Consider the following 23,965-nt stretch of genomic DNA (forward strand, 5'->3'; position numbering starts at 1 on the left):
GTAAATTCCCACTTCTCACTTGGTTACGAACAAAGCATTAAGCGTAACTGAGTGCCCCCTACTACCCCCTGCCTTTGTAACTGTATCTGTCCCTTAGTGGTTTTAACAGTGACCAGTCTATGCTTGGCTCTTCTTTTTGTTCTTACGTTGAAGATTTTCTTTTTACATGTTCTTTTCTCAATGGGCAAACAATGACATGTATTAACTGTTTGGTAAAGTTTTTAGTGCTTCGTTTTTTGAGCCTGAATATTTTATAACATGTTACAATGAAGATTGTAGTGTACAAATCCACATTTATAATATATAATATGTATGTTATGATGCAATAAAAATAAATTAATGATTATATTATATCCACCTGCTTTTTTTTCTGTAAGTAAATTAGTATCAACACACTGCCAATGTTAGGCGTGTATGTGGGAGGCGAAGTCAAGTGCAGGAGAGTGGATTATAGTAAACAGGCGCACTTTAATACCGGTCAACAATTTTATTTATGTTTTATTTATTTATTTCACCTTTATTTAACCAGGTAGGCAAGTTGAGAACAAGTTCTCATTTACAATTGCGACCTGGCCAAGATAAAGCAAAGCAGTTCGACACATACAACAACACAGAGTTACACATGGAGTAAAACAAACATACAGTCAATAATACAGTATAAACAAGTCTATATACGATGAGAGCAAATGAGGTGAGATAAGGGAGGTAAAGGCTAAAAAAGGCCATGGTGGCAAAGTAAATACAATATAGCAAGTAAAACACTGGAATGGTAGATTTGCAGTGGAAGAATGTGCAAAGTAGAAATAAAAAATAATGGGGTGCAAAGGAGCAAAATAAATAAAATAAATACAGTAGGGAAAGAGGTAGTTGTTTGGGCTAAATTATAGGTGGGCTATGTACAGGTGCAGTAATCTGTGAGCTGCTCTGACAGTTGGTGCTTAAAGCTAGTGAGGGAGATAAGTGTTTCCAGTTTCAGAGATGAACAATGACAGCACATAAAACATACTAGTGCCAAAAACACGGTACATAACAAAAGTGCAGCGCCTGACAAATATCCACGTAACAATAAACAATTACACACAAAGACATGGAGGGGAACAGAGGACTAAATACACGCAGTGTGATTATGGAATGAAAACCAGGTGTGTATGAAACAAGACAAAACAAATGGATATATGAGAAATGGAGCGGCGATGGCTAGAAAGCCTGTGACGACGATCGCCGAACGCCCCCCGAACAAGGAGAGGAGCCAACTTCATCTGAAGTCGTGACAGTCAAAGGAAGGGGCCCGTCATGGAAGTCCATAATTTGCTGAAACTGAAAGTATGCAAAAAATGTGGCATATAAAAATGAAATTCACAAATATATATATTTGAAATAGACATGTGTTTGAATTTTGTACATTCAATATCTACCTGCAATGTTGGGTAACTATCTTTCCTGGTAACATATCCCATACAATGCTTGTCATGTCGTAAGTCAATGCATGCCTATCAGGGGACATTTTGCTACAAGCAACTAATATGTATATTAGTTTCCTCCAATACAGCAGACAAAGGTTGACAATTTAATTGAATTCATGAACATGACACTGGTAGGGTGCTTGCCGAAAACCGTATTCTGTACATCTGTATGGCATGGTCAATGAATGATCATACTCACATATGCTGTCTACCTATACTCAACTGAAGACAGGTATACCAGTTTGCACAGAGTTAGAATACCTAAGAGGATACTTATAGCCAGTGCTTGACTTGGGCTTAAATAGGGGCCGGTACTCATTTTGGGTGCCGGTACTGTTTATATTTATGTGCAGGAGCTCCACAACACTTTGAGCTAATATTATATAAGAGGAACAGGAGCTCAAGCAGGTGAGCTCCTTAGCTCCGGTGAGGTCCTGCCCAAGTCAAGCATTGCTTATACACCTACTTTCTGGAGGGTCATCAATACTCTCTGCCGAAAGCTGCATCCCCTCCCACTGCATGGGGCTGTCAATTAATGATTATAAATGTTTCATGAGTGTATACCTCAGTTATTATAAGACACAAAATGCATAAACAGCTTGTAGAGAACATTTAAAATCTGAAAGTGTTGCCATGGAAACCCATAAAATGACATAACTCTTTGGTCACCCTTGACTGAACTGGCTAAAAGTATGTATGATCTGAAGGAATTCACAAGTTCAAGGTACAGTAGGAATAACCCCTAACATATTCAGGATGAAAAGAGGCACAGATACATCTACCTGCATTACAATTCAGTCACAGGTGTTGGGCGAGAAAGGGGACATGATGAGAATTTTGGCTTGTTATCAGAGAGGAAGGAGGCAAAGTGAGAGTGTTTACTCTCTGCCAACGAGGTCGATGAGAGAGTCGAATTTGGTCAACAACAAAAACAATGAATTTGCTACGTGAGGCTTATTTGATCCAATATACGTTTGGTAATGGTTAGGTTGTTACGAATACACTGATATAATTGGATGCGCGTAGCATTTCGGCAGAAATAAACAACAACGTTATATGCGAGTTGTGTCTATGGAGTTGTGACCGTTGTGCACACGGCCTCTCATTGTGTAGAATTGTCCCACCTGATCTCGACACCTCCCGTATGCCTTCCATCTTTGAGGACATGTATTTCCATTGTTAGATCGGTCACTCGATTATCTTGAAAATATAATAGATAATCTTTATTGTTATGCATTGTATCCAGGGGACAAATTTTGTAGTTGGATAGACAGGAAGTTGCATGTTTCACAGAAGGATGTAGCTAGCTAGAAGTTAGTTAGCTCAAAGATAAACCTTTATGTTGAAAAATAAATACTTATATAGCTCTGGGGTGCAAAGACACCAATGTTGTTTCAGTGTTGAGTTGAAAACCAACGCGTCGGATCTGTTTGGTAACGTTAATCGTCGTCAGGATCCAGAAATCAGGTAACTTTAGCTAGCTAAAATGCTATCCAAGTTAGCAGGGGTGTAAAATCATCTTTACGTCGATTCTGTTGCAAAACGTTTACTCAGACGGAAAACGTAAACCACAGTTTCTATTGGACAAATTATGGTAGGTCCCTCCTCGTTTCATTCAGTTTGTTTCCGTTTGGTTGTTAAACGGTAAACGGTTTTCGTAATGAATACACCCCTGGTTAACTAGATAGCTGGAACCACTGCAGTAGCCAGCTAACATGCCACCTAATTTAACATATCACGGTGTAGCAGTCTGGACTCAGACATAATGTATTGGCACAGACTGCCTTCGTGGGTTGTTTGGTGAAGGAAGCAGTCCAAGGCATTGCAACCTGATGTCAATGTGGGACACATTATGTGAACTTGACTGGAGCGCAGAACGAGTTTCCCCTAGGCTGGAACTTCGGCCTTCTCCAGTAGCGTTCACTTCATGAGCTCACGCCTCGAACACACTGACAGTGTTTTGCATTTTGGTAGCAGAAGTACATTAATTTCAAATGGAACGCTGCGTTTGCCTTGCAGCATTGCGTTGCAGAGGCAGCTGTAGTACGTTCAGTGTGGCACGTACATTGGATTTATTGAACATGTGCATCAAACTGTATGCAGTAGACAGTTTGACAGAAATGGTAGTAGAAGCTGAATGTTCTTTTGTTGCACCACATCCAGATGATAGTGCACCACATCCAGATGATAGTGCACCACATCCAGATGATAGTGCACCACATCCAGATGATAGTGCACCACATCCAGATGATAGTGCACCACATCCAGATGATAGTGCATACCATTTTGCGCAATAACACTGGCGGTGTGCCTGCCCATCATGCATTTGTAGGCTACTTAAAAAATATATATATATATTATTTGTATTTGTTTTTTTGTATGATTTTTGTTATTTTGTATTTTTATTTAATTTAGAAACATTTTAGGCTACTTGTGTGCTTCTATAGAGTACCACAGCATGAGTCATAATACCCATAAAACCTAGTGGTCAAACAGGAAATGGTTCCAATCATTTTCCACATAAGGGATTTTAGAAACACTTAAAGACTGTTTTGTGTAGGCTTACCTTGGCATGATGTTTTGCACAAGACAGTTCTCATCTCCTAACCACGCTACTGCCTCCGCCGCATTGTTCTCAACACCAAAATGCTGGTTAACTTTGCTATTATGCACATAGCAACATGGTCTAGGAAAAGGCGCCAATTCAATTCATCACTGATGTTTCAGAACCGCGGACAGTGACCGTTATCCAATGCGGGAGAATGTGCATTTGTTATAAAATAATATCATTTTTATTAGTGTTGCACCATTGTGCTTACATAATATAAAATAGCCTAGTGGTTAGTGTTGGGCCAGTAACCGAAAGGTTGCTGGATCGAATCCCCGAGCTGACAAGATAAAAATCTGTCGTTCTGCCTCTGAGTATAAGGCAGTTAACCCCCCTGAAGAGTTAAGAAAATATTTACCAAGTAAACAAAAGTAAAAAATAACACAATACAATAACAAGGCTATATATAGGGGGTCCCGATACTGAGTCAATGTGCGGGGGTACAGGTTAGTCAAGGTAATTTGTACATGTAGGTAGTGGTGAAGTGACTATGCATAGATAATAAACACAGTAGCAGCAGTGTACAAAACAAATGGAGAGTGGGTGTCAATGTAAATAGTTCGCTAGACATTTTATTAATTGTTCAGCATGCTTGCCATGTGGTAGCAGAGAAAACAGTCTATGACTTGGTGACTGGAGTCTCTGACATTTTTTTAGGTACTACCTCTGACACTGCCTATTATATAGGTCCTGGATGGCAGGAAGCTTGGCCCCAGTAATGTACTGGGCTGTACACACTACCCTCTGTAGCGCCTTATGATCAGATGCCGGCGGTGATGCAACCGGTCAAGATGCTCTCGATGGTGCAGCTATAGAACTTCTTGAGGATCTGGGGACTCATGCCAAATGTTTTCAGTCTCCTGAGGGGGAAAAGGTGTTACCGTTCCCTCTTCACGACTGTCTTGGTATGTCTGGACCATGATAGTTCGTTGGTGATGTGGACACCAAGGAACTTAAAACTCTGGACCGGCTCCACTACAGCCCCATCGATGTTAATGGGGGCCTAGTGTGTCGCACTCGCAAATGCTTCACAATTGATTTATTTGTAGGCTATAGCCTTGAAATAATTGAAATAATAGGCTCAACTCCATTCACATATTATGACCAAGTTCGAGTTGACGTTGGAGAGAAACTAGATAGCTAGCAGAGGTTAGCCTAGCTAGCTGTGACTTTCAGTTGAAGCTGTCATTCACATGAAAATTGGACTGTGTTAGCTAACTAACTATTGTGTTAACTAAAGTCAGTTTAAATATGCATGCGGAATTAACCAACAAGTATTTATGTTTATAATACGCTCCCACGTGTGAATGAATTAGACCAGCTAATGTCAGTCAACCACTAGCCCTTGACCATGACTCAGTTCCATTACATTACACATAAGAGTCACATAAGAGTAAATGCATCTTCTGTAGGGTGAGTTTTGTTAAGAGCCTCGAAGCTCAATCTGAACATTAACACGAAGCGCTTGTGGTATGGTTTCGGAAACCATAATGACCTTATCTTTCATTTCAGTGAGAAATCATTTTCTAAAAAACAAGGTTAAATTGATACAACCTCTGATCTATTTAGGGCGTAAATCGTTATTTTCTTTTGGCCAGTTGTTTTTAGGTATTGGGACAATCAGCGGAACCGCTTCTGGAACGGTAATGCGGGCTGGTAAAGGCAAGCCTGAAGTGGACCACCAGTTTTGAGTCCAAGATAGGACAGTGGTGTGGGGCCTTATCACCTCCGTGAAAGCACTGTAACAAAGTGTTTTAAAATGTTTAGCAACGGAAGGTTTAAAATGTGCATCTTATCAGTCCAATTCAGGCGCTCCCTGTTTCCATCTGTGTTCTTCCATTTGGTGACTAATGAATGGCTGGACCCATCACAGCAGCTGAACTTCTCCACCCAACCCCCCATACAGATGGATGGAAATGAGAGGTGACTTATCCAGGGTGCTGCTGCAAGAGCACTAATCAGTGCTAATCTGTTCTGGACCAGATTAGAGCTTTGTTAGAGATTAGAGCATCTCTCATTATTCTCTGTGTACAAAGGAGAGGCTCCTTCTGTGTTCTGTCTGTTTTAACACTTTTAAAACAGTGTGTCTTGGTTTTTGTTCTCGTCTCGCGGCGATCTGGTACGAAGCCGTCGCCGACTAGCTCTTTCGTTTCTCACCTGTGTTGCTTTCCTGTTGCGCCGATGGACGCTCCCTCCTCATCCTCCTCTTTTCCTTGGGACTTAGTGTTCATGCTGTCATCATCATAATTTATCTTGTCTCCTATGGGGATTAACATTAGCATGAGTCTCCGGCACCGTGGACACTGACTCCCCTTTGTCCTCCTCTTAAAACGCTGTGGAGATTTTTATCTCTTTTTTTTCCGTGATCCTTTTTTAAATTTCTCCTGGGGGGAAGGTAATCAAGGAGGGGGGCGAAGATGCTGAACCAGGGGGCCGTGATGCTCTTTACAGGGCTCTGTGGGGCACTGGTGGTGCTGGCGATCGCCTACTATACCTACTGGTAAGTCCTGTTGAGGGAGCAGTCGAGGACCTCGTCAGAACTTTATAAGAACTTTATAGACATGACTGGTCCCGGTTCCACAGTGACTCCAACTGCGTGAGGCTGTGTGCAACCACAAACTATAATCTAAAATCTCTTGAACTACCTGACACTGTTTATTTGGGAGAGTGTAGACTGGGCTTGGTTGGTTGTTGTCTCTGAAGCACTTTAAATTAAGTTGATTTCTTTGGGTTTGTCTTGTTATTTGTTCTGGAGTGGCTCGGGTCCTTAGTTTAGCCTGTTTTGGCCTTTGGAAGGCCAATGGAGGCCAGGCTGTTTCTCCCTGTTAATCAGTTTAGCCCTGAGTGGCTATTGCTAATCTCTGCCACGTCCCACGTCCAATCAGGCCTTGTGTGTGTGTGTGTGTACCCTTGCATACTTGGTAGCCTGCTAAATGGCTTTAACCTAGTACATAATCAATGGCAATTTACATCCTTTGCATGCCTTGTAGGCTAGGTCAGGGGTTGTAAATCTTTTCTGTTTCAAGACTCACTCAAATGCTTAAACAAATATATGGGGACCCCCTACATCAGAAATCACATTTTGAAGTGTTATTTTTATAACTGTCAATGCATACATAAATACTAAATGTGAGATGTTTTAGCCTTACTGCTGTTATTTTTCAATTTGTAGTTTTATCTATTGAAAACTAGTTGAGAAACATCATAAAATAACACAGATACACCAGTTGGTTTCAAACTAATAGACAAGCGCCTATACAAGCACCATGCCCATAGAAAGCAAGATATGAGTTGAGAGACATCTGAACATCCCCAAAAAATCTCTAGGCCTGGGTATAGACTTAAAAAAAAAAAAATGTAATCTTCTTTTTTTTTTTTTACACGTGTTCTATTCCTTCCACTCAATTTCATTCAGTAATTAGAATAGTGTGTGTGTGGAGGGGAGGAGAAGGCAGGACACAGTCTCCCCCACCACCTCATACCTGGGGGGAAATTATGGCTGAACTTTTTTAACCTCCTTGTGTGTGTGTCTCTCACACCCGGTTGTTGGCCCAGTATTGACGGCCAGCCATTCGTCTGAGGGGATCAGGTGATTGCAGACCCTCCCCTCCCTCTCCCCCCAAACACACCCACTCCACCAGGCTGCGCTTTGTCAGGCAGGCTAGGGGGAGCGTCTCCCTCCTTCCCACTCCCTCTCTCTTCTTTTGTCTCTCTCCCTTTTTCTTCTGTGTGGGGACAAGTTTCCCACTCTGCTAATGTACGGCCTTGTGAGATGTCATTTGTCTCCTAGGCAAGACTCCAAAGTTAACTCATGTTTACTGAGGAGTGCTGGTGTTTCTCGCGCTCTCTTTCCCACTACTTGTAATTCTCACTCTGTTCCTGACTGTGGGCAAAGCTAGGGCTTCACACTTTGACAAAACTACTTGCTCTCTCTTCCAGAACAAGGTTAGTGGTATTTCTGCTCCTTTCCCAGGGGTTATTGGCGTGAATGGGATGTTATTAATGAATATTGACCTCGTTGAGACGATGGAGCCATTTGTTTTCTTTTACTAGTAATACCGTGTTAAAACTCAGAATCACCTGTTTGACTATGAACTGATGATGAGAGAGAGAGAGAGGCTATACCGGTAGTTTCAATGGAGATCAACTGCATTTTAAGCATGCATGCTATTATCTGCTTGCAGATGCCAGACACTGTAGCAGCTGCTTGTATTATATGTATGTTTGCGGAGTTGACTTTGCCGGCTGCAGCTTTGACGTTTGACTGCCGTGGTTGTTTGGTGAAGGAAGCAGTCCAAGGCATTGCAACCTGATGTCAATGTGGGACAAACCTGAAGTTTGATAGCCTATGCCTGAAGATCAGTATCCGGAGAGAATGTCACCCTTGTTGATGTCTGCTTGATTCTTGAGCTTCGGATAAGGTCGTTTTCTGGTCCTCTTCAGTGCTATCTGCAGGAAACGGCCTTAGTTTAATGGGCCATTTAAAACATGGGTCCTACAGACCTACACCGCACTCTGTTATGCCTTGGCTTTATGGCATCCAGCACAACTCCTCAGGGCAGTGAAGTTAGAACAGAATCTTGAAGTATTAAGAAAGTGTATTGGGAAATCATTGTCAGCCCACAGAAAAATATGCACATGCGTCACTGTGCTTGCTCAACAGTATAGCTTCCTTCCTCACAAGTCCTTACCCACCCATGATCTCGGATCCTCTGCTTTTCAAACACAAGTGACCTGCACTTGACTACACTGTTGGCTACACTGTTGAAAAGATGGCAGTACGATAGCACAGGTGGAGACGTTTCAAGCCGGGGAATGAGGTTACAGAACCAACTCGTTTACACTCGCACCTCTAAACTCATTCCACAGTGACCCCAGTCGTTGAGCAGAGTGCAGCTGCAGATCCGGGTCACGGCACCACTACTGTCCTCTTGACCGTGTCTTAGCCAACTATAGAAAACCTAGCAGTTCAATAGCTTGAAATGTCTCCACCCACGCTAAGTAGTGAGGTTATGAATCCAACGCCGTTACACACACACACACACACAGAGGATGGTGAGTGTTTGTTCAGCAGGACCAAGTTAATGGGGCGGCAGGGTAGCCTAGTGGTTAGAGCGTTGGACTAGTAATCGAAAGGTTGCAAGTTCGAATCCCTGAGCTGACAAGGTACAAATCTGTCGTTCTGCCCCTGAACAGGCAGTTAACCCACTGTTCCTAGGCCGTCATTGAAAATAAGAATTTGTTCTTAACTGACTTGCCTAGTAAAATAAAGTAAAAAAAAAAAAAATCAAACAAATGTTCTCTCAGCCCTATGTTCCCTCAGTTCCCACAGCTATATCCTCCCTCAGTTCCCACAGCCCTATGTTCCCTCAGTTCCCACAGCCCTATGTTCCATCAGTTCCCACAGCCCTATGTTCCCTCAGTTCCCAAATATCCTCCCTCAGTTCCCACAGCCCTATGTTCCCTCAGTTCCCAAATATCCTCCCTCAGTTCCCACAGCCCTATGTTCCCTCAGTTCCCACAGCTATATCCTCCCTCAGTTCCCACAGCCCTATGTTCCATCAGTTCCCACAGCCCTATGTTCCCTCAGTTCCCACAGCTATATCCTCCCTCAGTTCCCACAGCCCTATGTTCCCTCAGTTCCCACAGCTATATCCTCCCTCAGTTCCCACAGCCCTATGTTCCCTCAGTTCCCACAGCCCTATGTTCCATCAGTTCCCACAGCCCTATGTTCCATCAGTTCCCTCAGCCCTCTGTTCTCTCAGTCCTCAGTTCCCACAGCCCTATGTTGCCTCAGTTCCCACAGCCCTATGTTGCCTCAGTTACCAGTCATAGTGATTTAATCAATTTAGTAGGTTCCATATATACTCTCACATTTGTGTAGATGCTGAAATACTCAGCATGTTCTACATTTATAACAATAAGCATTGGTTCCAATTTTGATTGAAATTGGTTCAGTTGGTACTGAGGGACCACAGAGCTGGACCCCTGATCAGATGCTTGAGGTCACTCAAGTCCACGCTCTGTGGGTGGGACCTCCTGTCTAGTTGGTACTACAGGCCTGTAGTACACACATACACACAGCCATTGATTTGACTCTTTGTTTCTAGGATGTGATTTGACAAAAACAGTGTGACTTTGACTTAATGCTCATTCTGGTATTAGGCCACTGTGTAGTTATCAGTGTTTTAGGATGGGTTCAGTATAGCTTTGGAAAGTAGCCTGTTTTATTCTTGAGACTGGACATAGGAATTGGGGCACAGTAGGTGAAATGTCTGTCGTGGATACAGTATTACTAATTCTGTAGTATTACTAATGATCTTAACATGTGGGAGGGGGTGGAGTGGTGCAGGCCTGCTGTTTGAGGGTGTGTGTGGGGTCTAGAGTTAGCAGAGAGGAAATATCAGAATCCCAGAGATGCTGAATGGGGCCATTGTTGCCAATTTAGAGACGTTGTTGCTATATTTAGCAAGTTTTGAAACTGCTCCAGAGACTGTTACTGTTAAAAGAGCCTAGCAACAAATGCAGCTACTTATCAGGCTGCCTTGGAGAGCTTTGATAGCATTCGGCGACTTTTCCCATTCAATTCTGGAAGTAAATATCTGCAACAGAGGTCACAGCAAGAGAGCACAAACAGTTAACGCTTTGTCAAACTGCTGATGTAAAAAGGGCTATATAAAATGTATTTGATTGACAGGCACAGAACGCTACTTTGGGGATCGCAGCTGTGCTGCAGCAAGGCAAGTTTATGCTGTGACGTTGAGAGAAAAAAAGTTGTCAAAACACTGAATTGGGCTAGTTTAGGAGTTGGACACCTGGTGTGGGTGTCTGTGTGTGAAAAAGAGAGTGAGAAAGGGAGTGAGTAAGCAAGTTGCTGGCCTTGTTCCAAGGAAGTGAAAGGGCGTGTGTGTGTAGGTATGCGGACATGTACATGTCAGTGAGAGGGAGGTTATGTGCAACGCCATTTGGACGAAAGGGAGTTTATTTTTGTGGGCAACCTGTGTTTTTAGCCTGATAGTTTCCTATTTTATATTGGGGAAATATAAATGGAAATGATTCACGGGGAATCACTGGTTGTCTGCTGAACTCCTCAAAATTAACCTGCTCTTTCTTTTCTTTTTTTGTCACAGTTCTCTGAATAATTAATTCAGTTGTATGTTGTTTGCAGTTTTTTATTTTCTTGTTGCAAGTTAGATTCTGTTTTGGGAAAGAGTTTGTTCAGATCTTCTCCTTTAAACTGGGGCGGCAGGTAGCCTAGTGGTTAGAGCATTGGGCCAGTAACCGAAAGGATCGGATCCCTGAGCTGACAAGTTAATCTGTCGTTCTGCCCCTGAACAAGGCAGTTAACCCACTGTTCCCTGGTCGGCCGTCATTGTAAATAAGAATTTGTTTTTGAACTGACTTGACTAGTTGAATAAATAAATAAAAAACAGATTGTGAATAGTTTGTAATGGGGTTCTTGTCTGTCCCACAGGTCTGTGGTGCTGGCTGACGGACCGTGCAAACGGGGCTTGTGAAGGGATTCCACCGTGGTAAGTTGCACTGGAATTTCAGAAAATGATCACTCCTCCACTAATAACCCAGCCTCATCGAAGAGGTCAGGAGTTTTCCCTGACCGTGTGACCTGACCAGGAATCCTCGTCATAGCCAATAAGGCTCAGACTGACAGAGTCAGGGGAAACTCCTTGCCCTAATCATATTCTTTTAAAGGGTAGGAAACATTCATTTATACTCACCCGAAGTAACAACAGTGTCGTCAAATACTTAGTAACGTAGTTGCTGTAGTCACAGTTATTTTTTACATATCTATTAACTGATTTTGGATATCTTAATAACTACCCACAATGCACTATTTCTCAACATTATATGGAGAACCGGTGCTACATGGTGACATTTTCCACAGAATTAAATGGAAATGCATAGTTTCTTTATGGTGTTCTCCCCCAGGTCGGCCGTAGTGTGTTGGTAGCCCTGCTAGCCCCCAGACAGCCCTGGCCATGGGGCTGATAGCGTACATCAAGAGCCTGTTCATCCTCCAGCTGCTCGTTGGCTTTGTGTTTGTGGTCAGCGGCCTCATCATCAACTTCATCCAGCTCTGCACCTGCGCCCTATGGCCCATCGACAAGCAGCTCTACAGGAAGATCAACACCCGCCTCTCCTACTCCCTCTGGAGCCGTGAGTCACACTCATAGTCTTGAGTCGTGTGTGTGTGTATTTGTTTGTGTGTCTGGGGGGGGCTCGGCAACGAGCAGCACATTCTGGCTGTTGTCCCAAAAGAAATCAGTCTTAAATTTGTTCGTAACTGACTTGACTGGTTAAATAAATAAACATGGTGTACTGGTTTTGGTGTTTCCCTCTTAACCTCTGTTTCCCTCTTAACCTCTTAACCTCTGTGTTGTGTGCATTCCTCTCATGCAGTCTGTGTGGGGTGGCAGGTGAACAATGGCCGCAATAGATTTTGGTCATTGTAGTTATTTACCACGTTTTCTGCACTGAACTAGGTTGAATATTTGTCTATTGAAAACTTAGACTCCCTACAGCATCCCATAGTTCTTGATTTGATGTATTTCGTGCTTGATAGGATTTCTCTCTAGAAAAACGCGCTTTGAGCTCAAAAAAAAACTAAATTGAATTTGAGTAATTGATCCAACTTCGGTCAGTTTATTGTTTAATAATCAGAGAACCGGCCTCCCGGGTGGCGCAGTGGTTAAGGGTGCTGTACTGCAGCGCCAGCTGTGCCATCAGAGACTCTGGGTTCGCGCCCAGGCTCTGTCGTAACCGGCCGTGACCGTGAAGTCCGTGGGGTGACGCACAATTGGCCTAGCGTCGTCCGGGTTAGGGAGGGCTTGGTCGGTAGGGATGTCCTTGCCTCATCGCGCACCAGCGACTCCTGTGGCGGGACGGGCGCAGTGCGCGCTAACCAAGGTTGCCAGGTACACAGTGTTTCCTCCGGCACATTGGTGCGCCTGGCTTCCGGGTGCTCTGTGCGCTGTGTTAAGAAGCAGTGCAGCTGGTTGGGTTGTGTATCGGAGGACGCATGACTTTCAACCTTCGTCTCTCCCGAGCCCGTACGGGAGTTGTAGCGATGAGACAAGATAGTAGCTACTACAACAATTGGAAACCATGAAATTGGGGAGAAAAAGGGGTAAAATAAAAATAATAATAGTCGTTGATGGTGTACTTAATAATCATGAGCAGACGGTAATACTCTGGCTGGACCACGGCATGCTTGGAGTGTGTGTGTGTGGTGGTTGCACTGTTGTTGTTGACTGAGTTTACACCCTGATTTTTACAGAATTGAGACTAGTGTAATGTAGTTCATTGCAACGGTTCGTTGCGACTGGTTACATGCTGACCAGACCGCTCCCATTGCGTGCAATAGCGTTGCAAAATAAATATCCACGTTATTGTCATTTTACCCACACTGCCCGCGCACATCTGCATAGCCAGGCGCTAAAATGGAACATGGTTCTATTTGTGACACTTGACGCGCTGCAAGTCCCACCTCTCCCATCTCCTCATTGGTTTTTAGGAGCATATACCCACGTGGGTGATTGAAAGATGAACTGAGGTACACAATCCAGTCCAGTTGGTGGTGGTAATGCGCCATAAAGTTGGTTGCCAACCACCATATAAAGTCAGAAGAAGAAGAACCCTGAAGGAGGAGAGATTACTAGAAACAAACTCTTTTTACCCTTTTATCTGTGGATTAATTGTCTAGGGAGAACCTTGTGCATTTCAGGTAAAATAACAACCCCATGTTTATATCCCAGGACAAATTAGCTAGCTAGCTAAATTACCTTAAATGTTTGCTTATCGACAAGTCACCAAATTAATATTGTTGTTTTTGATATTTCAACCTGCCTTTCCTGATCGCGTCTGGTGTGGGGCGACAAGATTTACACCATTTTGCGACTGGGTGGTTCATTGTGACAGAGTTTACACTGGTTCGTTGTTAACTCTCTGCTGGCCCTCTCTGTCCTGTAGAGCTGGTGATGCTGCTGGAGTGGTGGTCAAGTACAGAATGCACCATATTCACAGACCAGGCCACGGTGGACAAATTTGGCAAGGAGCACGTCATCATCATCCTCAACCACAACTACGAGATCGACTTCCTCTGCGGCTGGACCATGTGTGAACGCTACGGCGTGCTTGGAGTGAGTATGTGTGTGTGTGTGTGTGTGTGTGTGTGATAGAGGGGGAATGAGTTTAGCTGCCTATATCTACTGTTTATGAAAATATAATGTTTGGTAGGTTGGCTGAACAAAGTCATTTCTCAGGCTTCAAAGGTCTTGGCCAAGTACGAACTGCTGAAGGTGCCTCTGATTGGCTGGACATGGTACTTCCTGGAGATTGTCTTCTGTAAGAGGAAGTGGGAGGAGGACAGAGATACCGTGTTCAAAGGCCTGACCCAGCTGAAGGACTACCCTGAGTTTATGTGGGTGAGTAAGACGACAAACCGAAACACAATGACGTTTGCCCCTCTCCCTTTGACCATCAGCGTGTGTCTGTATGGAGTTGTACCCTGGGGTGTGTTCATTAAGCATCAAACAGATGAAAAATGCACATTTCTGTTTACCGTTGAATAATGTTTTCCACTGAGTGCCCAAATTAACACGCCCCAGATTCGTTTGGCGGCTACGTGCACACAATTTAAGCCAGTAATCTGACAAATTCTCATGGGGGAAAATGCAAGGGAAGAGCGTGTTTGAGGGGAGGAATCAAAGAAATACAACTGAGATTCTGTGTGTATGTTGTTTGTGCATGTGTACGTGTTACTGTGGACAGTGTTGCCAGAAATGCACATCAGGGTGTGTTTGAGGTAGTTCACCTCTGTTTGCATTCCTACCTTCTGTTGTTTCCAGTGGGACACGTAGGGATTACAAGGTCAAGAGCTTAGTGTGTTTACCGCTCCAAAGACATCAACAGGGTCACCTCCAAAGACCGCAACAGTGGTTGTGCGTCGACTTGTCTCTCTCTCTCTCTTTCTTCAGTTCCTATTGTACTGTGAAGGCACCCGTTTCACACCGAAGAAGCATGAGATCAGTATGGAGGTAGCAGAGAGTAAAGGTCTACCAAAACTCAAATACCATCTACTGCCCAGAACCAAAGGCTTCACCACAACACTGAGCTGTCTCAAAGGCACAGGTGGGACACAAGCACACACAAGCACGTGCACACACACATTTGCTGCATCACACTCATGGTCGCACTCTTTCCTTTCTCAGTATCTGCTGTGTACGACGTGACACTAAATTTCAGAGACAAGAAGGTCCCAACACTGCTGGGAATCGTCAGTGGAAAGAAGTACATGGCAGATATGAATATCACGTAGGTGGCGCCTGTCCCTCTCCCACAGACAAAGGCAGTGCACTGGTCCTGAGTGAGACCTGTGGGTCCTTTGACCTGCTGACATACTGTATCACCAGACTTGCTGCCCTTTAGTAGCGTTGTACTGAATTGAGTTCCCCTCCTTCCTGTATAGACGGTACCCAGTGGAGGAAATCCCAGAGGACGAGACGGAGTGTGCAACCTGGCTTCACAAGCTCTACCAGCGGAAGGTGCCGGAAACTCAGCTTTCCCTCCCATTTCTTTACCCTTTCTAGCCATAAGTCAATGACTCTCTCCACTAATTAAATATTGACAACATTCTCTCTTTCTTCCTTTCTCTTTCTGTAGGATACACTGCAGGAGCACTACGAGAAGGAGGGCAGTTTCCCCGGTCCCGCTATCAAGCCCCCCCGTCGGCTGTGGACGCTGCTCAACTTCCTCTTCTGGGCCACCCTGCTTCTTACCCCCCTCCTCAACTTCGCCTGTGGGGTGTTTGTCAGCGGCTCTCCCCTCCTTATCGTCGTCTTCTTGATCTTCTGCATTATCGGTGCGGATGCCACCCATTTAGCCTGCTAAGCCTACTGCTTTTTCCAAGTTCTTGTGCTGTTAGGACCTGCCTATACTATATAATCTCATTTTGACTCATTATTGGCTGGTTTTCCGAACACAGAATAAGCCTAGTCCTAGACTAAAAAGCTATTTCAATAGAGATTCTCCATTAAGCATGGATTTTAGTCCAGGACTAGGGCTCTCGAGTGGCGCAGTGGTCGAAGGCACTGCATCCCAGTGCAAGAGGCGCCACTACAGTCCCTGGTTCGATATCCAGCCGTGATTAGGAGACTCATAGGGCGGCGCACAATTGGCCCGGGGTAGGCCGTCATTGTAAATAATAATTTGTTCTTACCTGACTTGCCTAGTTAAATTAAGGTTAAATAAATAAATATTAAATTATTCTGCTCTAAATGTATAGTTTTATAAAGCATTGCTCTATACTACCTTTTTCCACTGGTGGGACTTTTTCAGTTGATGGCACCAGCACAAGATTTGGTCGCACCAATTTTTTCGCAACCGAGCGCCAGTTAATGACTTGACCTGTGGTTTTGCATTCCATACAGAACAAGGCTGATAATGACTAGTCCTCTTTTAAATCATGTAAGCGCCCCTGCGGAAATAAAAATGAGCATAAAAAAATTCCATTCAAAGTCTATCTCTCTCCTTAAGATAGTTATGTTGTTTTTGCGTGGGCTGCTCAATCCACCGCATCCTCCGATGTCGGCCTTCTGCATTTGGGGTGGAAGGTGGCAGAACTACAGCTGTGTTTGTCAGACCAGGAGACATCCTGAAAATCAGTCTTCTCACGAAAACTTTTGTAGTGTCGGAACGGTTTGAGGCACAAACTAATATGACCCCTCTATGGAAAGATAACTCTCACAAACACATACAGGATTCTCACAAGCCTCGTCTGAAGGTAGACAGACCGATACGAGTAAAAAAAAAAAAAAAAGAATGAATGGGAAAATATATGGAAGTACTTTAGTGCCCAAAAAAGGGGTTAAATACAGGTAAAAATATTTATAATTTGTCTCTTAGATATTGGACAGGCACTTCTAAACATATCTCCTTTTGATGTATTTTTGGACTGTCCGTTGTGCCATGTATGAATATGTTATTCAATATGTTAATAAGGGCTAATAGCAGTAAGACCAAATTCAATTTTTCATAAAAAAATAAGTTTCAAATTCTAAATCAAATTGCTAACCCAGCCCTGGGCCCTTTGACCTAAGGGGGTTTTAACTTGACTATCATATTCACATTGATTGTTGAGGGAAAAAATAATAATATTTTGCGCAATCTCTAAAAAGATGCTATTGTTAACAATTTTGAACAGTGTCACTCTGGTCTGGCCCTGGCCCTATTAAAATCAGTTTTATCTTTTCATAAAATCTGTTTTCCAGATTCTATCTTTGCAGTCAACATTTTAATTGGGGAAGTTTTTTTAGGAAATACTTTAGAAATGTTAATTCAAACAGCGCATGATGACTGAAATGTGAGTGTTTTGGTCGCAGTGTTGAACCCTGTATAGTATGTATATGTGATTAACTACTCCTGTATCTGCACTTTGTTCATTTGTATTATACCTCATTTTTTTGGGTTGTCTTCTTCTTTCTTTCTACTGTTATTGACAAATCTCTCTCTGTCTCCTCTCTCCACAGCCTCCATAGCAGTGCGCCGCCTGATCAGTGTATCTGAGGTGAACAAAACCGGCTCTACTTACGGCAAAATGGAGGGCAAAAAGGAAAACTAGAACTCTTTATGGCAGTCACGTTACGGTCCCTCTACTGTCAACGCTCGGTGTCTGAGCGGTTGTTGCGGTCCCCGCACAGACAGACCCTGTGCAGCCACCCTCCTTCAAAAATAAGTTACAACTCAGCAGGAGGTTGGGGGGGATATAACTGAATAGACTTTTTAGACGTAAGTTAAAATGTTAATTATGATGAGATGATTGTGACACAGAACAAAAAAATGTATGGAATTGTTGCATTTGACTCCCAGTGAATGTATCCTTCCAGTGAGAGGGGGGGGTGACAGACAGCAGGACTGAATGGTAAATACCAGAGGGTGTATCTCTCTAGCGCCAAAAGCTCCCTGCACCCCAGCTCGAGGCCCCCTGTTGGTCTCCTCCGCACAGCTTTGTGGTGCTCCAGAACTTTCCTGTTTCAGCGGTACCACTTCTTCCAACATGCACCCCACTTCCTGCCACAGCAGCCCACCCTAAAGAAGTACTCTCCACCTATCAAATATTCACATTTTCTGCTTCAGTATCTCTGACTGGGTCAGCCCAACATCCCTCTGTAGTTTCAGCAAGGGGCTTTACTGTCTGGAAAATCCAGATTCCCAGCATGCTTTAGCTCCCCACCCTTAGCCCCATGAAGGTTGGGTGTGGAGGTGAAGGAATCTGAACACCTCTGAGCACATCCTGTTATTTGTTTGTCCGTCTCCTCATGAAACTTGTGCTGAATCCTGACACAAACGAGATTGAGCATGCTGCTACTCCTCCCGTCCTTCCCAGAAAAGCAGACGTGATGGCCAACCTCGCACCAATAAAATGCAGTATTTAATGTTAATTTAAAGCCAGGTTTGGACCTGAGTTGATTTCTGAATTGCTTGTAGATCCCATAAATACTGATTGTTATAAACAATAAAACAATTATCATTTGGTTTCCATTGAATATACAAAAGTGATTGAATGATGGGATAACATTTATTTCTCTACAGTACTCCGGAGTGAATTGTTCAGAGGGTTTTGAAGAGCATTTTTTTGGCAATGGTGGATCAACATCTAACATAAATAAATTGTAAAATAGTTAGGCCTACCACCACACCCCGGTCCCCCGTCTATTCGACCCCATTAGTGTAGGCAATATAAAATATGGAACCACAGTTTGAATGCCTTTAGGCCCATCATAAGGTGACACAAAGCTAGTATAGCAGTCGTCCAGTGACCAAGAGCTGAGGACTCGTCTGAGGACAACACCATCACTAACACTGGCTGTCCCTACCATCCAACTCGGCTGCCAGCAGAATAGATTCATGCTTTTACAAAGAGCAGGTGAAGTGCCCCATAGGCCATTTGCAGAGTGGATTTTCCCATATCCATGATTGGATTTTACAGCGTTTAAAAAAAAATAAGCATAACACTTTGTACATGGCCAGTTATTGGCATTTTAAAATGCTATGCCCCTCCCACCCCCTAAATGATCCCAATAACATATTATTAAAAAGTAGGCCTACATGGCCCATATCAGACAGGTGTGTTATTTTAGCAATAAGATTGATCACCTACAGTGTATAAAACTGATGAAGCATAGTGGCTATATATAGATGGCTAAAGCCTGGAGTTAACCATATGCATTAATACCCCACTGGTCTAATAATTAGATCAGACTATATTATCTTTTTGCTAGTTAGCCAGGTATGTATTGATGAGCCCAGTATGGGTCAGTTGGACAGTGGAGGAAGGAAAGCTGTTAGCAGCCTACTGATTCATCTGCTATTGCTGCTGCTCCTACTACTGTTTCTGCTGTTGTTGCTGCTCATACTGCTGCTTCTTCTGCTGCTGCTGCTTGGATCAGCAGAGTCAACAGAACCAGCATATCCAAACGATGGAGCTGCTGGTCCATGATCAGCCACAGAAGGCAGGACAGAAGCCCAGGGTGGAGTTGGGCTCTGACTTGGGCAGGGGCATGGGAAGCCACATGGGTACTCTGGGTGGTGGGCAATGGTATTTGCCTCTGGGTCCATTGATCATGCCAGAGTGGTGGAAAGGGGCTCCATCTGTTACGTGGATAACCCGGGGACCAGGTAGGATTGGGGCACCAGGTAACCGAGGTTTGGCGCCAGGTAGGACTTGCTAGGCATGGGCGGCAGATGGGTTCCATGCTGACGCTGCTTCCGAAGGCCTGTCACCACTTCTTCCAATTCTGACCACCATCTGATTGGCTCAAACTACTTGAGCATGGTGTTAACACTAAAACTGTTACCTTCCTCTAGCTTTCACAGAGGGTAATGTTTGACAAGGGTCTCTAAGTAAATCATATGATTAAAAGGCAAATTAACCACTGGCATGTGTGTTTTCTACTGTACAATGAACTCCATTAATGTAGGACATATCTCTACTGGAGGAGGCTATTTCCCTTTCCAACAAATCCTTAGCAGCACAGGCTTCGTTTTAGAAACGAGAGGGATGCACCTTACACCCATATAAAAAAATATTACAGTTTACTGTAGTATACTGTACAAAACTATACCACACAATAGTATCCCTCGATCACGTGTAGAACTTACTATAGAATGTTGTAGTATACTGTAGAATACAACAGGAAATACAGTATTACACCCCTACCCCCCCCAAAAAAACAAGTAAATACTACAGTAATGTCCACAAAAATACCTATAAAAATACGTTATTTTTCAGTGCATTATGGTAAGCAAAGTTGATTATTTAATCAAGTCTATGAAGCCAAAGTCATGATAAACTATAGGCTAGATAAATAAAGTTGAAACGTTATTAGAATTTGTGGAATTATTCAGTCAATAATATTTCATAAATACCGGAGCCTGTGAGTTCAAATAGACTTATATTACGACATAATAAAAACAGAGCTGGTTCATGAAAACAACTAACTTTCCAGTCTTGGCACATACTTTTTATATATTTTTCCTCCTTCACACAGTAACTCATCTTAATGACTCATCCCCTCTGGCATTTAGCCACCATTATCTTATTGTCTTTCACTAATTTTAGTTTGGTTTCATATTAGGGCATGGAAACTGTAGAGCCACACCAATAGTTCTAAAATACAGGCTTGTTCTCGACTAAGACAGGTGCATGCATGTAGGACCATAGCAACAGTCCATAGCACTTTACAAAAAATAACCAGACATGTCATCCTGCTAGCTCCTCTGAAAGGAACACCCATGTTCTGGAAAAGTTCCAAGGGGTGTACCCATAGCAACAGTACATATTAGGCCATACCACTTGAACAGGTCATATCTCAGGTGGCTGAGGCCCTTGATTCATTTTCTTGGCCATCCTGTGACACGGTGCTGTAGATGTCCTTGAAGGGGGGCGTGCTCTCTCTGCTGTCTCCTGAATCTCCTTCGTTTTGCTGGTTGGATTTTTTCTCCCTCCCTCCTTCTCCCTTTTTCTCCCTTCCGCCATCTATTTTGTGAAGTGCACCAGTATCTTCTGCAAAAAAGCACCCTCACAACATGATGCTGCCACCTCCATGCTTCATGGTTGGGATGATGTTCTTCGGCTTGCAAGCCTCCCCTTTATCTTCCAAATATAGCGATGGTCATTATGGCCAAACAGTTCTATTTTTGTTTCATCAGACCAGAGGACATTTCTCAAAAAAGTACAATCTTTGTCCCCATGTGCAGTTGCAAACCGTAGTCTGGCTTTTTTATGGCGGTTTTGGAGCAGTGGCTTCTTCCTTGCTGAACGGCCTTTCAGGTTATGTCAATATAGGACTCGTTTTACTGTGGATATATACTTTTGCACCTGTTTCCTCCAGCATCTTGACAAGGTCCTTTGCTGTTGTTCTAGAATTGATTTCCACTTTTCGCACCAAAGTAGGTTCATCTCTAGGAGAGAGAGTGCGTCTCCTACCTGAGCAGTATGACGGCTGCGTGGTCCCATGGTGTTTATACTTGTGTACTATTGTTTGTACAGATGAACGTGGTACCTTCAGACATTTGGAAATTGCTCCCAAGGATGAACCAGACTTGTGGAGTTCCACATTTTTTTTCTGAGGTCTTGGCTGATTTCTTTTGATGTTTCCATGATTTCAAGCAAAGAGGCACTGAGTTTGAAGGTAGGCCTTGAAATACATCCACGGGTACACCTCCAATTGACTCAAATTATGTCAATAAGTGTATCAGAAGCTTCTGAAGCCATGACATCATTTTCTGGAATTTTCCAAGCTATTTAAAGCCACAGTCAACTTAGTGTATGTAATGTAAACTTCTGACCCACTGGAATTGTGTTACAGTGAATTATAAGTGAAATAATCTGTCTGTAAACAATTGTTGGAAAAATTACTTGTGTCATGCACAAAGTAGATGTCCTAACCGAATTGCCAAAACTATAGTTTGTGAACAAGAAATTTGTGGTGTGGTTGAAAAGCGAGTTTTAATGACTACAACTTAAGTGTATGTAAACTTCCGACTTCAACTGTATATTTTCTTACAACAGCATTGTTGATCAATGGCTTGTAAGTAAGCATTTCACGGTAAGGTCTACACCTGTTGTATTCGGCGCATGTGACAAATACAATTTGATTTGATGCCTCCCATACCATAACCCCACCGCCACCATGGGGCCCTCTGTTCACAAAGTACAGTGCCTTGCGAAAGTATTCGGCCCTCTTGAACTTTGCGACCTTTTGCCACATTTCAGGCTTCAAACATAAAGATATAAAACTGTATTTTTTTGTGAAGAATCAACAACAAGTGGGACACAATCATGAAGTGGAATGACATTTATTGGATATTTCAAACTTTTTTAACAAATCAAAAACTGAAAAATTGGGCATGTAAAATTATTTAGCCCCCTTAAGTTAATACTTTGTAGCGCCACCTTTTGCTGCGATTACAGCTGTAAGTCGCTTGGGGTATGTCTCTATCAGTTTTGCACATGAGAGACTTTTTTCCCATTCCTCCTTGCAAAACAGCTCGAGCTCAGTGAGGTTGGATGGAGAGCATTTGTGAACAGCAGTTTTCAGTTCTTTCCACAGATTCTCGATTGGATTCAGGTCTGGACTTTGACTTGGCCATTGTAACACCTGGATATGATTATTTTTGAACCATTCCATTGTAGATTTTGCTTTATGTTTTGGATCATTGTCTTGTTGGAAGACAAATCTCCGTCCCAGTCTCAGGTCTTTTGCAGACTCTGCCATCTGCCCAGGACAGTTGAAACCGGGATTTATTTTTGAGAGCACACTTCTCCAGTGTGCCAGTGGCCATCGAAGGTGGGCATTTTCCCACTGAAGTCAGTTACGACGGCGAACTGTAGTCAGGTCAAGACCCTGGTGACGACGACGAGCACGCAGATGAGCTTCCCTGAGATGGTTTCTGAAAGTATGCTCAGAAATTCTTTGGTTGTGCAAACCCACAGTTTCATCAGCTGTCCGGGTGGCAGGTTACAGAGGATCCTGCAGGTGAAGAAGCCGGATGTAGAGGTCCTGAGCTGGCGTTTTTTATTTATTTATTGGGTATTTTTACCCCCTTTTCTCCCCAATTTTGTGATATCCAACTGGTAGTTACAGTCTTGTCCCATCACTCCAACTCCCCTACAGACCCGGGAGAGGTTAAAGGTCGAGATCCATGCGTCCTCCAAAACACAACCCTGTCAAGCCGCACTGTTTCTTGAGACACTGCTCGCTTAATCCGGAAGCCAGCCGCACCAAGGTGTCGGAGAAAACACCATCCAGCTGGTGACTGAAGTCAGCTTGTAGGCACCGGGCTCACCACAAGGAGTCACTAGAGCACGATGGGACAAGGAAATCCCGGCCGGCCAAACTCTCTCCTAACCTGGACGACGCTGGGCCAATTGTGCGCTGGGCCAATTGTGCGCTGCCTCATGGGTCTGCAGGTCACGGCCGGCTGTGAAACAGCCTGGGATCTTTGTGATTGTGTCTACTTTTGTAGATGTATAATGTATAATCGTCAATACATTACATAAAAAAACACATGCCAGGCAAGGTTTACACCCAGGTGGCCCACCTGGAGGCCGCCGTGTCTACCACATGAATGTTCTTCAAATCAACCATGCTGTCTGCCAGCCTCCCAACACTCGCGGACAGTTCCCGAGCCTCTCCTAGAAAGAGAAAGACAAACAGAAGAAAAAAGAGAGACACAGAAAGATATTTTAATAATTTAGTTGGTCTTATTTGGTGATTGAATCTATGATAACAATGTACAGTACGAAATTAAAATCATCATAAATACACTAAAAGTTATTCCTTTTTTAGCTGGTTCTAATTCCTAAGCCCAGTAT

General features: G+C 43.5%; 1 protein-coding gene and 1 long non-coding RNA gene across 4 annotated transcripts; one reads left to right on the top strand and one right to left on the bottom strand.

The window, feature by feature from the left end:
• Positions 1–500: 500 nt before the first annotated feature.
• Positions 501–2,912, bottom strand: LOC135543599 (uncharacterized). The gene is made up of 3 exons (XR_010456227.1): positions 2,821–2,912; positions 2,588–2,663; positions 501–1,317 (listed from the first exon to the last, which is right to left on the bottom strand). It is a non-coding gene; the product is annotated as an uncharacterized LOC135543599 (long non-coding RNA).
• LOC135543598 (1-acyl-sn-glycerol-3-phosphate acyltransferase gamma-like) lies at positions 2,808–18,632 on the top strand. Of its 3 annotated transcripts, none has more exons than XM_064970992.1 (10): positions 2,808–2,930; positions 11,546–11,603; positions 12,019–12,246; positions 14,059–14,228; positions 14,352–14,513; positions 15,066–15,219; positions 15,300–15,402; positions 15,557–15,632; positions 15,751–15,949; positions 17,616–18,632. In XM_064970992.1, exons 3-10 carry the CDS (start codon positions 12,069–12,071, stop codon positions 17,705–17,707), a joined length of 1,134 nt encoding a protein of 377 aa, XP_064827064.1. In that variant the 5' UTR covers positions 2,808–2,930; positions 11,546–11,603; positions 12,019–12,068; the 3' UTR covers positions 17,708–18,632. The 3 variants fall into 3 exon arrangements, with proteins under 3 accessions (XP_064827064.1, XP_064827065.1, XP_064827066.1); XM_064970993.1 differs by lacking the exon at positions 2,808–2,930 and adding an exon at positions 7,741–8,016; XM_064970994.1 differs by lacking the exon at positions 2,808–2,930 and adding an exon at positions 11,004–11,445.
• Positions 18,633–23,965: the final 5,333 nt, after the last annotated feature.

The sequence above is a fragment of the Oncorhynchus masou genome, chromosome 7, assembly GCF_036934945.1.
Source record: "Oncorhynchus masou masou isolate Uvic2021 chromosome 7, UVic_Omas_1.1, whole genome shotgun sequence".
In the NCBI taxonomy this organism is placed as follows: domain Eukaryota; kingdom Metazoa; phylum Chordata; class Actinopteri; order Salmoniformes; family Salmonidae; genus Oncorhynchus; species Oncorhynchus masou.

Bases quoted from the DNA above. Each gene is read 5' to 3' on its own strand.
- LOC135543598 (XM_064970992.1), top strand. From the start codon at position 12,069: ATGGGGCTGATAGCGTACATCAAGAGCCTGTTCATCCTCCAGCTGCTC. The intron at 12,247-14,058 runs GTGAGTCACACT...TCTGTCCTGTAG, and splicing joins CTCCTACTCCCTCTGGAGCC to AGCTGGTGATGCTGCTGGAG. The intron at 14,229-14,351 runs GTGAGTATGTGT...GTCATTTCTCAG, and splicing joins AACGCTACGGCGTGCTTGGA to GCTTCAAAGGTCTTGGCCAA.